The sequence below is a fragment of the Muntiacus reevesi genome, chromosome 2 (genome assembly GCF_963930625.1).
Source record: "Muntiacus reevesi chromosome 2, mMunRee1.1, whole genome shotgun sequence".
Taxonomy (NCBI): Eukaryota; Metazoa; Chordata; class Mammalia; order Artiodactyla; family Cervidae; genus Muntiacus; species Muntiacus reevesi.
The window spans coordinates 72,712,743-72,727,869 of NC_089250.1; the positions used below are offsets into that span (position 1 = coordinate 72,712,743).

Here is a 15,127-nt window from a genome sequence, read left to right on the forward strand (position 1 = left end):
AGTAAATGAACAGCCCTTCTTTCCTCTTAACTCTGATGGGGGATACCTGGGGAAGGGGGGGCACTTCGGCAGCATTCTCTCTCCGGCTTCTCCCCCAAGCCAGGAGGGAGCCACGCCCCACCCCACACCCCTCTCTCTGTGTAAGCCCCAGAGCCGAGCGGCGCCCGTTCTCAGGGCAGTTTCCGTGATGTTGATCCTAATTCCCGCACCTCTGGGCGAAAGCTGCCCACCCCCTCGGGGAGGGATGCCGTCGGAGGGTCCGCTCGGTGGCCCCACTCCTGGCCGCCCTGGGAGGGTGGGAGGTTTGGGAACGGGGGTGGAGCAGGGGACGGACGTGCTTTGTCCTGGGGGTGCAGTCGGGCCCGGGCGGCAGGGAGGGCCGGGCTAGGAGGCCGGGGCCTCGTCGTCCGGGCGGTGGCCGGCGTAGAGGGCGGCCAGGGGCCGGAAGCGGGGGCCCCAGCCGCTGAGATAGGCGAAGTCCTGCTCGGAGCCCGAGGAGCCGCCGCTGTGCAGCGAGCTGAGCGAGGCGGCCGGCGAGCCCGCGCCCTCGAAGGCGTAGGTCTGGAAGGCGTCGTAGGGCGGCACCGACGGGTCCTCGTCCGCCAGCGCCACTTTGCGGCTGATGAAGTCTCTGAACACCGAGAAGTCCGGCTCGGGGCTCGGCGGCCCCTGCGGCAGCGAGTGGCGCTCCGAGGGCAGGCGCGCCTGCGGGGGGCTCCCCGCGCTCCCTGCGGGGCCCTCGCCGCCGCCGCCGTCGCCGCCCTTGAGCTCGCCGAAGTCGTAGAGGCTCCGCAGCGCCGACATGTCGTAGGCCTCGGTGTCCTGCTCGCCGCCGCCCTCGTCGTTGTACTTGATGACGTTGTCCCGCATGTCCTCGTCCTCGTCCGAGCTGAGGTGGCTCTTGTGGTGGCGCCTGAGGGTGAGGATCAGCAGCACCAGCACTGCCGGGAGAGAGCAGTGGGAGCCCGTGAGGGCCCAGCCCCACCCAGGGTGGCCCTGCGGACCACCCTTCTCCTGATGCCCAGCAGAACTGGCTCAGCCTAAAAGCTCATGCAGGCTTCCTAGATTTCTGTGCAAAAATACCTTTCTCACAGTCTGAACAGAGCTGGCTATCTGGAGAGGTAGTGAGCTGCCCATCTTGGGAGGTGTGCAAATCAAGGCTACACCCCCACTGGCGGTGGGGACAGACAGCTGGTGTTAAGAGATTTCGTGTATGTTGTAGGGCTGGACCCAACCTCTGAGGTCTTCATCCTCAACTCTATGAAGATACATCCCTGTGAGGTCTCTGGGGGCTGGTGCGTGGAAAGAGGGCAGCTGAGGTTTGAGGGAATGAAATGTCCTTGACCCTGACGTCTCTCTCACCCTTGTCCTTCTCTGTCCACTCCAGAGGCCCTGATCACCCTGTTAGCCCTTTGGGTCTCAGATCCAGGTATGTCCTGAAGGAGCCCTTCACCTCCTGCAGGCCAGGTTCAGCACCATCACCTCCAAGCTCCCCTGGTGAGGGTTCCTCTCTATCGCCCTGCTTGGGTCCCTGGATCAGCAGCATCGGCACCTCCTGGGAACTCTTTAGAAATGCAGGTATTTAGGTTGTGTCCTAGATCTACTGGATCTGTTTCAGTAAGGCTTTGAAGTGATGCCCAGGCAGCTCAGGTCTGAAAGCCACCGCTCCTTCATAGCATAGACCCTGCCATATGTCGGTCTCCTCTCACCTCGAATCCACACTCTGAATTACCCTGGAGGACCCTGGGGCATGTTCCCCTGGCAGGGTGCCTGGCACGCAGTAAGCGTGAGAACTATGCTTATTGAATGAATGACTGAATGAAGAAATAGATGGAGACCTGGGTGTTGCAAGGTTGAGAGAATAAATGAATTGTCCCTTCTTGGCTTTCTTCACCTGCCAGAAAGGACTCCGCATGCCCTTCCTCCTCCCACCTCACTGATAACTCGTCTTCAACCTTCTAAGCAAGATTCTCTTCTCTACTCTCTGACTTCTTTTATTTAAAAAAAAATTTTTTTTTGACTATGCCTTATGTGGGATCCTAGTTCCCTGACCAGTGATTGAACTCGCACCCCCTGCCTTGGAAGCACGGAGTCCCAACCACTGGACCACCAGGGGCAAGAAGTCCCCTCTCTGATTTCTTAACATCAGATGTCCCAGGACTCAGTCCTTGGTCCTTTATTCACATCCTCTGTCATGGCGCTTTCCTTGTCTTGTGGCTTTAAATTCCAATTAGAGGCTGACAGCTCCCATACTGCAGCCTCCAGCCTGGACTTCTCCCTTGAAACCTAAGATTGTACATCCAGTATCTGCCCCAACAAGTACCAGGGGGTGACCAGAAGAATCGCAAACTTAACCTGTTGAAATTTGATATAATAATCTTTCCTCCTTCCTACCCTCCATCTCCCCGCCTCAGCAACGGCAACCCCAACTTCCCAGTGACTCGAGGCTTTTCGCCTCTTTCATTTACTGATGAATCCCAGTGCCTAGGATAATTGAGCACATGGGGGTGGGGCTCATGGATGGATAAATTGGGAGCTGAGGAGCAGACAGAGAATTAGATGGATGGGTGGGTAGATGAATGGACAGAGACCCGCTGGGTATCATGTCAGGCACTGGATTTTTCTTGCTGCTCCAAACAGCTCGGGCTAGGCCAGGGGCCAGAACCAGCTGCGAGGGCCATGGGGCAGGCTGCTGGCTCACGACCTAACAAGGTGGCCCATGACAAGGAAGGAGGTGGGGGACAGGGGGACAGGTCGGGAGGGAGGAAAGGCGTCAGGAGAGAAGTGGGAAAGATGGATGGACGGCTTCCGGAGCTGGAGGCCGGAGCTGCGGAGGGCGATGCCCGTGAGAGCAGATGGTGGGGAGCGTGGGCGGCGGGCGACAGATGTGCCAGGCCTGATCAGCGATTCCGCCCGTCACCTTTACAGCACTGATGTGCACTTTCTTCGTTTGTGGGCAATTAGGCAGAAATTTGTTTGCACTGCCTCGGAAAATGAAACCGCTGTAAAGTGCACCCTCTGGAAAAAGGGTTTCTGAGCCATGGGCTGAGGAGGGGAGAGAGCGGGGTGGGTGGGGGGAGCCTCCTAGCTAGGAGGGGCCTGCCCAGGGCCTCTGCAGGTCCCGGGGGTGGACAGCGAGGCGTAGGACGCAGCTGAATCTCCCAGAGAACCGAGCAAACCTGGGATCTGCCATCTGGCCCTTCCTTGAGCTCCTCCAGCTTTGGGTGTTCTGTGAAGTCCAGAGGTCAGGGCTGAGGTGAAGCCCTTCTTCCACAGCGAGAGGCGGCACTGTGGCCACTGGGTCTAGTTGAGCTCTTGAAACTGGACCTCTTCCTTGGGGACACTTTGGGGGTTCAAGTGGCTGCTGGTGCAACTGATACCAGAGTAGATTTTGCTCCCTCCCCGAATACCTTAAGATTTTAAGCCAGTTGCCCCAAGATTTTGCCCCCAGTTTAAATTCCTAGCAGTGAAAAAAAGTGAAAGTGTTAGTTGCTCAGTCGTGTCTGACTCTGCGACCCTGTGGACTGTAGCCGATCAAGCTTCTCTGTCCATGGGATTCTCCAGGCAAGAATACTGGAGTGGGTAGCCATTCCCTTCTCCAGGGGATCTTCCCGACCTAGGGATCCAACCCCAGTCTCCTGCATTGTAGCCGGATTCTTTACCTTCTGAGCCATGGGGGAAGCCCAGATTTCCCAGCAGGTGGGGTAGTTAAAGGAACAGAAAACACAGGCTGAAAAGACCTGATTTCAAGGAAGACCCAGTTAGAAGACTAGTTGGGTCCCCTTCTGCAAGCCACTTAACCTCTCCTAGCCTTAGTTTTGTCATCTGAAATATGGGGTTGATACATCTGGCTGCATGGTTGTAAGGTTCATAAAAGCCCTTTTTACTAAAAGTCCTACGTAGAGAATAAAATAGGACAATAGACATGAGAGAACTAGGATTGGCTTTTAAAAATCTGGGGGGACTTCAGGCCATATAGAGCCAGCTGGACTTAATCTCCACTGGGTGCTGACCGCTTCTGAAGCTGGCAAAGTGGCTGCTCGGTACTTAGGAGGCTTCTTATAAGAGCTGCAGGTTAGAGCTTGGAGCTCAGGCAATTGGTTCAAGATGGAAGAGTAGAAAGACACGCCCCCATCTCCTACAGCGAGAGCACCAAAATCACAGCTAGCTATTGAACAACCATCGACCGGAGGATGCTGAAACCCACTAAAAAAATCCAAAGACAAAGGAGAAGCTGCAGCCAGACGGCAGGAGGGGCGCAGTCACGATAAAATCAAATCCCATACCTGCCAGATGGATACCCCGAAAACTGGAGAACCAAAGAAGTTCTCTGCCTGTTGTGAAGGCTCCGAGTCCCACGTAAGGCCTCCCAGCCTGGGGATCCCGGAAAGAACTTGGAGATCCATCAAGCCAGCCCTTCCTTGTGCGGACAGGGAAAGTCAGACCCCCCCGGGGGCCGCTGGGGAAGGAAATCCGGGGCCGGAGGACGGGGCCAGTTAGGTTGGGGGTGGGGCTGGCTCTGGGCCGACTCACCGACCAGGATGAGGACACAGACCAGGAGGGCGATGAGGGCGCCGGGGCTGAGGGAGGCGGCCATGACGAAGGCCGTGGTGTTGCAGGACTGGATGGTGCCCGAGCTGTCGCAGCCGCAGATGCGGATGGTCAGCGTCCCCGTGCTGCTCAGCGTGGGGGGCCCGCTGTCCACCACCAGGATGGGCAGGAAGAACACGTCCTGCTCCTGCCGATTGAAGCCCATGTGCTGCGTGTGCACTGCCGCCGTGTTGTCTGCTCCGGAGAAAGCAGGGGCGAGTGGCTCGGGGTCAGCCTTGCCTGTCCCAGCCCCTCCTGAGTCCACCTTGGCATCTGCCTCACTCTGCCCTCAGCTACCGCCTCCCAGCGGACCTGACCTCCCCCAGTTCTGCCCCCCAGATGCCTGAAGGTTCTGTCCCCAGCCCTCGAGCTTTCGCTTCTGTCCTTAGCTGTTCTAAGTTTCTCTTCCCAGCTGTCTCAAAGTTTTGCTTTCAGCTATTTCAAGACTCTGTCCCCAGCTGTGCCAAGGTCCTGTCCCCTGTTATTCCAAGATTCCGTCCCCAGCTGGGCCAAGGTCCTGTCCCTGGCTATGTCATTTTTTTTTTTTTGCCATGTGCCTCAACAGCCTTTTGTTGTTGTTGTTCCAGATTCTACACCAGCTGTCAAATACATCCTGACCCTGGGGTCCTGTGGTTTTGGGGTTGTGGCTTCCTGAGCTCCGACAAGTTCTGGGTCATCAGAGAAGATTGGAAACTCCGACTGGCACCTGCCTTTGGCTGAGGGAGCTTGCTGTCAGGGGTCTCTTTAAGAGCTGAGCCTGGAGAGCCAGGGACATGCCCTTGGGGCCTGATAAGGATGCCTCAGGGCACCAAGATCTCCTCACCCGTCTCTCCTTTGGATGCTGGCAGCCAGAGGAGACAGTGAACTCACATGAGTCATACTCACACTGCTGCAGGCTGGCACCGGGAGTGCGGGTGGAGAATGTGTAGACATGCCCACTTCCCCTGGCTTCCTGACTCCTCTGCACCTCCCCTGTATGGGCCAGGCCATCATGGACCACCCCCTCCCCTGCCATTATTTTGGTGGAAGTACTCAGAGCCCACCTGGCTGCTGGTTGTTGCCCCCACCCTCGACAGCCAGCCCCACAAAAGGGGCCCCACTTCCCGCGAGGGGCTCAGGCTTCCTTCGTGAGTCCTTCTCTGCGTTCACAGACCTCAGGCAGGTCTCCCTGACCTCGGATTTTGGCAGCCTGGGTCCCTTCCCCAGCTTCGAGCCCCCAGTTAACTCAGCCTCTTCCATGGCCCCCATGCAGTGTTCCTGTCCTGGCCTTCCCCATCACGGGCATAAAGCAGGAGCCAAGAGCCCTTGGAAGGGCCGACTTGTGGGCCTGGGCACCTCTGTGAAGTAGCCTGGAGATCTGGCTGAAACAAGACTGGTCATGGGTTGAAGGTCATGTGATGGCCACATAAGAGTTTGTTGTGTGATTCTACTTTTATACATATTGGAAATTTTTCATTAAAATGTTAATAACTAAGGCTGAGTTGATCATGTACTAGTTGGGGGAACTCATTTAGCTTCTCGGGACCTCGGTTTCCTCATCTGTAAACTGAGGAAAACAGCATCACGCAGGTGTGAGGATGAAACAGTATAGTTCATCCATGCCCCGTACAATAGCTCCCCCAAAGCAGAAACTCTCCGTGAATGCTGGTTGTTACTTTTTTCATGCTCCACCCCCACACACTGTACCCCATGCCCGCTCTCTGTTGAGGCTGCCCTGACTTTATTCACCAAGTTCCTGCTAGCTGGAACACCGTCTCCACCTTCTTGCCTGGGCAAATTCCTCATCCATCATGCTCCAGCTAAATGTCACCTCCTTTCTGTGGCCGCCTTTCTCCGCTTCTCTGGGAAGGAAGGATTTACGGCTTCCCCCGCCCTGCTCTGACTACGCAGGTGCCACGCACACTTCTGTTACAGCACTTGTCATGCTGCCTTAAGGTAGCATTTGCCTGTCTCTTCCCTGGCACTGAGCCAATCTGAAAGAATGATGCTTGAACGAACCACATCTTCTAGGGGTAACTGGTGGTCCTGGGTCAGCTCCTCAAGTTCTGGCTTTAGCCTCCTGTCAAAGGGCAGTCAAGCCAGCTGTGACCACATCTGCCTTCCCCTGAGGATGAAAGGCTGAAGAGCAAGATGAGGGGTAAAACGAATAGCGTGGGACTCCTTTGCATTGACTGCATATTTTTTAACGCATCAATGACTGGGTGGAAATGCTTAATCCTCACAAACATCAAGAGTTGTAACATTATTTTAAATACATGGAATTTGAGGTTCAGAGAATGGACTTGTCTGAATTTATTCTGTGAATTGGTGGCATAGCTATCTTTTCCATCCACCCATGTTATAATCAATCCATCCATCCAACTATCCATCTTCCATTCATCCATCCACCCATCCTCCATCCATCCATCCATCCATCCATCCATCCATCCTTCAACAATCCATTCATCTATCTCTCCATCCATGAATCCAATAAATCTTTATTGAGTACCTACTGTGTGCTTGGCACCATGCTAGTCATAGGAAGGAAATAATGAAGACCTAAATCAACCATAATCTTGGATCTGGTCTTACATGATAATATGAGACAAATATTAATCAAATAAACCCACAGTTTAGTCTACAATTGCAAACCATGAGGAGTGCTAAGAAGGAAAAGTAGAGGAAGAGCATTTAACAGAGGATCTGACTAAGTCTGGGAGGTCGGGGAGAACTCTTTGGGTGAAGATATGATATTATTGCTGAACCCTGAACAATGAGTTCGAGGATAGGGAATAGCCCATGCAAAGGTCCTGTGGTTGGAAGAGGCACAGGAACTCAAGGGGTTGACAGCAGTCTTTTGTGGCTGGAGGGATAGGGTGATGATTAGAGCAAGTCAAGAAGAGGCTGGAGAGGGAGGCAGAGGCTCATTATAGAAAATCTTAGAGGCCATGGCAAGGAATTGCATTATTTTCTTAAAGGAAGCCACTGATTGGTGGGCAAAGAAGCAACCTAGTGACATATTATCCCTCCGTTCAACAGCAAATAAGAATTAAACACCCTCTATAGGTCAGGATAAGCCTTCCCTGGTGGCTCAGTGGTAAAGAATCCGCCTGCCAATGCAGGAGATGCTGGTTTGATCCCTGGGACGGGAAGATCCCCTGGAGAAGGAAATGGCAACCCAGGCCAGTATTCTTGCCTGGGAAATCCCATGGTCAGAGGAGCCTGGTGAGCTACAGTCCATGGGGGTCACAAAAGAGTTGGACACGACTTAGCAACTAAACAACAAGAAGTCAGGATTAGTCTAGCCCCTGAGGATAGAGCAGTGAATAAGACAGACATAATCCCCGCCTTCTCGGAGCCTACCTTCTAAGCAAGGGTGACTCTAATCTAAAACACAATTGTGGATGCGGAAGACCAGTTAGGAAGCTGTTGTATGTTTTAGATGTGAAATAATAGTGGTCGTGGAGGCACTGAGAAGTAGACAGATTTGAAAAATGAGTGGCTGGCTCTGGCTCAGCCTCAAATTCCCAAGTAAGAACAGAGGAGGAGAAAGGGGATATTTGTTTCTCAGGGCTGCTGTCTTTGACCACGGGAGCCATATGTTTCTGGAGCTCTGGTCCCTGCTACTGTTTCACTCCATAAGAGGAAATCCCTGAGCCTCATTCCCATCCCTCTTCACTCCTCTCCTGGCAGCTGGCTTCATCTGGGGAAGCCGCTGGCCACCCCAGACCCCGACCCCACCCTTCTAGGCGGGATCTGCGCCCAGCACTGCATCCATCCATCTGGCCTGACATACATCAGTGTCAATCCCTGGCTGCAAAAGCAATATTTATAAATCACGTTTCCAAACTGGCTACAAATTTGTACAAAGAAACAGATGGGTTGGGGTAGCCGTTTGTCAACTGGGATATTTATATGGTGAGGAGGAGGGGGCTTGGCACGCCATGGGGAGGGGCTGGGGGGCTGGAAGGAGGAGTCCTTGCCTGCCTATGCTGACCTCAGCACGCTGCTGCAGCCCTGGCTCCCAGGACTCAGGCCAGGGGGGTCACACCGGAGGGAACCGTGGTGGTAAACGCAGCCCCCGACCCCTCGATCACAGAGGGGTAGTTGGGGCATAACCTCAAGCCCCTTGGGTTGGAAAGATTTGTGAACCTGGCGAGGTCAAGAGGTCAAGCCAGGGCTCTTTGTGTCTCCTATGCCCAGCTCAGGATTCCACAGCAATGATGAGCAGGCAGGACAGTACTGATGGTGAAAGTTGTTAAAATACCGAACTACTACGATTTAAACAGCCGTGACTCTGAGTCCCCCAGTTCCTGCCCTGTTGCCTCAGCCTCTCCCTCAAGCACACCCCCAACTTTTCTTTTAAAAGAAATTAATGTATTTATTTTGGCTGTGCTTGGGTCTCTGCTGCCGCGCGGGCTTTTCTCTAGTTGCTGGGAGCGGGGCTACTCTCTAGTTGCAGTGCTCGGGCTTCTCACTGCAGTGGCTTCTTTTATCGCAGAGCACGGGCTCCAGGGCTTCAGCAGTTGCCGCTCATGGGCACAACAGTCGTGGTTCCTGGGTTCTAGAACACAGGTTCGACAGTTGTGGTGCATGGACCCAGTTGCTCCACGGCATGTGGGATCCTTCCGGACCACGGATCAAGCCCATGTCTCCTACCTTGGCAGGCAGATTCTTTACTGCTGAGCCACCAGCACAACCCCACTTCAACACAATCAAGTCATTGATGGGTTAAAGTCTGGCTCCGCAGAGGCCCCAGGGTCCTACTCCAGGTTTATGATCAGTGACCTGATTGGTTATCTGAGCTGCACTGGTTGTTAAATCCATTTAGGACTCCTGGAAATACACATGGGTCTGGCTTCAGAGGCCACTGAGGGAAGGGATGTCAAAGTCTTGGGTCGCGGGGGCGGGGGTGAAACCCAGACCTGTTCCAGGTTCAAAAGGAACTCACATAATCTGACCCTTAGTACCTCTGTGACTACATGTCCTCCAGTCCTGCCACTCACTCACCCCAACTATGAAGGTCTTGAACATCGCAAGCCTGTTCCTGCCTCAGGGCCTTTGCACTTGCTGTCTCTTGGACTTGGATCATTCTTTGTGCAGTTATCTGCATGGCTCACCTAACTTCCTTTAGATCCCTCCTCACTATTGACTCCTTCACAGAGGCCTTCCTAAGCCACCTCATTTAAAGTGGCTTCTACTCTTGTGCTGTGCTATGCGCAGTCGCTTCAGTCCTGTCTGACTCTTGACGACCCCATGGACTATGGACCGCCAGGCTCCTCTGTCTATGGTGATTCTCTAGGCAAGAATACTGGAGTGGGTTGCCATTCCCTCCTCCAGGGGATCTTCCAGACCCAGAGATCAAACGTGGGTCTCCTGCACTGGCAGGCAGGTTCTTTACCACTAGCGCTGCCTGGGAAGCCCAGCTTCTACTCTTACCTGGCTTTATTTCCTCCTGTTTTGTCTAACACGTGTATGTGAATACCTGCTATGTGCCGGGCACCCAGGGCCCAGCACTGAATAGAACAAAGTCCAGACTTTGGTGAAGATTGCATTATTTCTCCCTGCTGGCCACTTGCTAGCCTCATCATATTATTTATTTGTTTGATTTCTGTTTTCCCTCCCTAGAATGTAAACTCCATGAAGGCAGGGATTTTGTCTCACGTGCTGCTGCATTTTTAGAACCTAGAACAGTGCCTGGCATATAGACACTTTTCAATAAATGTTCACTAAATAGTTGTTGAATGAAGGAGATGCCATGTTCCAGGCGCTGACATTACACTTTGGTAGACCACATTTCACTGGGGCCACCTAGCTGCTTCAGGCATTTTCAGCCCCATTTTACAGATGGTGAAACTGGGGCAGACCTCAGGGCTGCACAGGAAGCCATTAACTGAAGTTGAACTGAGACCCAGGTCCCTCACTCCCCGTGTGTTGATCCTCCCCCCAAATCTACTCCTTAAAGATTCAGACTTCAACTTCCTGATGAAGGGGGACCTGCAGGGGTGGGTTTCACAATGGGATCAGCTCAGGCTGGGTGGGGCAGTTTGCTTTCAAGGTAGGGAGAAGGAAGCACATTGGAACTGACACACGTGTGGGTTTGAATCCCAGCCTCATGTTGACTCCCTATGTGACCCTGAGTGAGTCCTTATCCTCTTAAAGTGTCAGTTTCATCACCTGCAAAATGAGGGGAGGGGTAAGAAAACTCCCCTTCAAGTGACCATGAGGATGCAAAGAGAAACGAGAGTGGGCTAAAGCACTTTTTTCCCAGCTGTGTTGTCTTCACTGAGGCACACTGGCTTTCTCTAGCTGCAGTGCGAAGGCTTCTCTAGTTGTGGCCCATGGGCTCAGTAGCGCATGGGCTTAGTTGCCCATGGCCCATGGGCTCAGTGGCGCATGGGCTTAGTTGCCCCTCAGCATGTGGTATCTTGGATATCTGACCAGGGGCAGAACCTGTACCCCCTTAATCGGAAGGCAGATTGTCAACCACTGGACAACCAGGGAGGTCCCAAGGGATAAAGCACTTTTAAAACAAAAGGGTAGGAGTTGTGTGTGTGTGTGTGTGTGTGCGTGCATGCGTGTGTGTGAGTTGTTCAGTTGTGTCCGACTCTTTGTGACCCCATGGGCTGTAGCTCGTCAGGCTTCTCTGTCCATTGGATTCTCCAGGCAGGAATACTGGAGTGGGGTGCCATTCCTTTCTCCAGGGCATCTCCCTGACCCAAGATCAAACCCAGGTCTCCTGTATTACAGGCAGATTCTTTAACGTCTGAGCTACCCGGGATCCCTGGCTTATTCCAGTCTTCACTTAGATCAGGGGCTCCTTCCACCCTGGAGCTGCACCCACTCCCATTCTTCATGTATTCCCTCTCTGTGTCTTTCTATCTACCCCTGTTACCCTGGAGCTGTGCCCCCTTAACTCCACCAACCCACCTCTTGCTTGTTCTTCAGTCTGGCCAGCAGGCTTGGTAACGGCTCCAGTGTGGCGCAGACATCGTGTGTGATCTCGGACCCACCCCTCTAGGGGCCTCTGTAACATGGGAAAGGGACAGGGAGGCTAGGCTCCTCCCTCCATGAATGCTAGGATTTGGCGGTCCTTCAGAGGTCACTCACCTTGGATGTCTAGCAGGGAGAAATGGGGGTTGCTGGGAGCTTCAGGCACCAGGCGGAAATAGAAGCGATGCCCGCTCTGGGGCTCGTCTCTGTCCACCACGCTGATGGTCTGGATGAGCTGAAGGGTGAGGAGGGGCCAGGGGACTGAGGTGAGGCCGAGCCCATGCTGGGCCTGAACAGAGGTTGCCCCGGCGACCGACTTGGTAGGGACCCCCAGCCCCCAGCCCCTCAGTGGTACCTGGCCTGGCTTGGCATCCTCACACACGGCTGCCTCGTAGGGTGTGGCCAGCTCCGGGGGATTGTCGTTCACATCCAGGATTCGGATCCTCAGGGAAGCCCGGGAGAGCTGGGCGTGATTGTCTGTAACAAGAGCACAGCTGTGGGGTGGGAGGCTCCAAGTGTGAGATCTAGACAGCCCCCCATCTACTGCTAGGACATTAGGCAGTGGGGTCGCATTGAGAGATCTGTGTGCTGATCAAGCTGGACATCTGGCTAAATGGGTCACCATCACCATACCAGTCCTCACCACTACCAGTGATGCTATCATCATCAGCACCATTATCACTGTAACCATCACCGTTACCATCACCATAATCACCAGTACCACCCCATCACCAACACCATCACCATCTCCACCATCACTACTACTACCTTCACCATCACCATTACTAGTAGTGCTGCCACCATTAGTTTTAGCATTGCCACCTCTACCAGCATAACTACTGGTACCACCATCGCCATCCTTCCCGCTCTCACCATCCCACTTCTGTCACTATCACCACAGATGATCATCACCATCAGCATGAGAATTATCACCACCATCGTATCCACTAGTACTGCCTCCCTCATCTTCACCATCATCACAGACATTAAGGCCATCACTCACCACCCTTACCAACCCCAGGACCCCCCCGACACCACAATCACCAATATCACCACCACCACCATCTCCAGTCATTCACTTATCCACCATCTCAGTCACAGCCCCACCAACACTGCCGTGACCCTGCCATCATCACCCATATCACTACCGCAGCACCACTATCCCCCACTCCCACCTCCAACCACACTACAGTCAACACTGCCACCCTACTCCTTCACCTCAGCGTGCTCAGAATGCTCCTGCAGCATCCATACCCATCATTTCAGGTGTCCTTGCAGAAATCCGGTAGTTTGGTATAATTTCTATCCCCATATTGCAGAAGAGAAACGAGAACATTGGAGAGCTTAAAGAATCGGTCAGCTGGCAACTGAAGTCCCAAACCTTTGCTCTTTTAGACTCGATCCTGAGAGGGCAAGACAAGTCCACTGGAGGTGAGTCTTCACCTCCAAAACCATGCAGTCCCCACCCCTCCATTTGTGATGTCTTTGAGGTCAAGGCTTCCGTTGCATTGGTTCCTGGGTCCCCAGCATTGTGGCATGTGGTACAGACTAGATTCTAACAGATCTGCTGAGTGAATGAGAGAAACCTGGAAACACTGAGACAGACAGAGGCTTGCAATTCAGGCATGGCTCTGTCCCTGACACCGTGTTTGATCTCGGGTAAAACTTTCCCCTCTCTGACATCAGTTTCCACACCTGGAAAGCAGAGCACAGTGATTAAGAGCAAGGACTCAGGAACCAAGTGGCTCCAATCTCAGTGGTGTCACTTAGCAGCTCTATGATTCATGCCAGGTCACTTGACCTCTCGGGCCTTGATTTTCTTACCTTCAACAAAATGGGTCTGTTAGGAGAGAGTTGGTTAGGCGGACAGATTGAGTCAATATCTGCAAAGCACTTAAAGCTGTATATATAACACACAACAAGTGTTACATAAGGACTTGTTAAACAAACAGGGATCCTTGAAGGATCCTCTCAGCAATGACTCGGTGACTCGGGGCTCTGGGACACCCCATCCCCTCCTGTCCTTTCCGAGAAGCACCCTGAACGTTGGCCCTTTACAGCCCCCAGACCTCTGAGTGCTCAGGGGTGCCGTGTCCTTGGCTATCTTAGCCATGAGTTCATTACTGACATGTTCCAGCCAACAGTGCAATCAAGGACAGGCAGCCAGGAACCCCATGAGTTTTTTGGGGGGATGAGGGGGGTGGTCGACTGCTCCTTTCTGTGAACTCAAGGGCCCCATCGGATGCCGACTGCAGCTGCTCCCGTGTCGATAAAGACAGAAATGGAGATTGGGAGGTAGGTGTGGCCACCGGGTCAGGGAAAGGAAGGGCTGGGGGTGGGGGGGCGTCCTTAATTAACTCAAACCCCGACTCCTCTCTGGAGCTCCCCTTAGCCAGGGGCACCTTATCTTCTCAGCTCACCCAGATCTGCCGCTTCGGCGATTAGAGGGGGCTTTTCCGGGGGCGAGAGATAGGAGTCGTGACTGGGAATGCCGGGTGAGCTGTTATTTTTAAGAGCGTTTTGCCGGAGAACAGCCAGCCAGAGGGTGCTTTGTGGGGAGAGGAGGAGGGGAGGAGAGGAGGGTGAGGTCCATCGCCAGGAACGGGCACCTCTCTCCCCACTGAGGCAGAGCGAGGGTAGGGGCTGAGAGGCCAGCTTCCCCTTCAATGGGGGGCGGTTTAGGGCTGGAGGTAGAGGTAGGGTCCTGTGGGGCCATGCAGAAGGGGTGCTCGGAGTTGGATAAGATCCTCAGTGGGCAGACTGGAGGCTTGGGTCCACTGCTGGTGAGTACCCATCATTGTATCATTCCTCTGGGTTCTCCTGGGCCTCTCCCATCTCTTCATTGAGCTGTAATTCTATCTCAATTATCTCGATTTATTGAGATGTAATTGACATATAACACTGTATAAGTTTAAGGCGTAAAATGCAGTGATTCAATACACATAGATATTGCAAAATGCTAGTCACAAAAAATTAGTACAGCCTTACTTTACAAAGCTACCGTTTCGTTGTTGTCCTAGCTCCTCCTTTCAAATGTTACGGGTCACTTCTTGGCAAAGTCCTGAGTCCTTTGGCAAGAGAGAGCATCTCAGATCTGAGAGGCTGGGCAGCCAAGAGGTGTGTCTCTATGTTGCCAAAGTTGCCACCTACATAGCTTATCTCAGAGACCCCCTGAATTGGAGGCTGTCCTGGAACCCCAGAGCTCGTGGGCCAACCCAAAGGCAGCACTTCCATGCTCTTGACATCATGGCAGTCTCCAGCCTGGCTCACTAGAATCACTTGGGAAGGAACTTTCTTGGTGGTTCAGTGGTTAAGAATCCACCTTGAAATGTAGGGGACGTGGGTTCAATCCCTGGTCAGGGAACTAAGAGCCGACATGCCATGGAGAAACCAGGCCTCCCTGCCTCAGAGAGTCTGTGCACCACGCTGTAGCGTCCATGCGCCACAGCGAAAGACCGCACGATGCAGCGAACCTCCCGTGAGCCGCAGCTTAGGCCTGATGCAGCAAATAAATACAAATTTTAAAAAAAGTCCTGCTTTAAAATGAACTGATGCCCAAGACTTG

The 15,127-nt window shown here is 53.5% G+C and overlaps 1 protein-coding gene across 1 annotated transcript in view; it reads right to left on the minus strand.

Annotated features, from left to right (window-relative positions):
* Positions 1 to 384: 384 nt before the first annotated feature.
* The window catches only part of CDH22 (cadherin 22), a 78,918-nt gene continuing 64,175 nt past the window's right edge, over positions 385 to 15,127 (minus strand). The window contains exons 8-11 of the mRNA XM_065919820.1: positions 11,918 to 12,039; positions 11,680 to 11,797; positions 4,534 to 4,785; positions 385 to 941 (exon numbers count right to left, since the gene is read on the minus strand). Coding sequence (XP_065775892.1) covers positions 385 to 941; positions 4,534 to 4,785; positions 11,680 to 11,797; positions 11,918 to 12,039 — 1,049 coding nt within the window. The remainder of the gene's footprint in view (positions 942 to 4,533; positions 4,786 to 11,679; positions 11,798 to 11,917; positions 12,040 to 15,127) is intronic.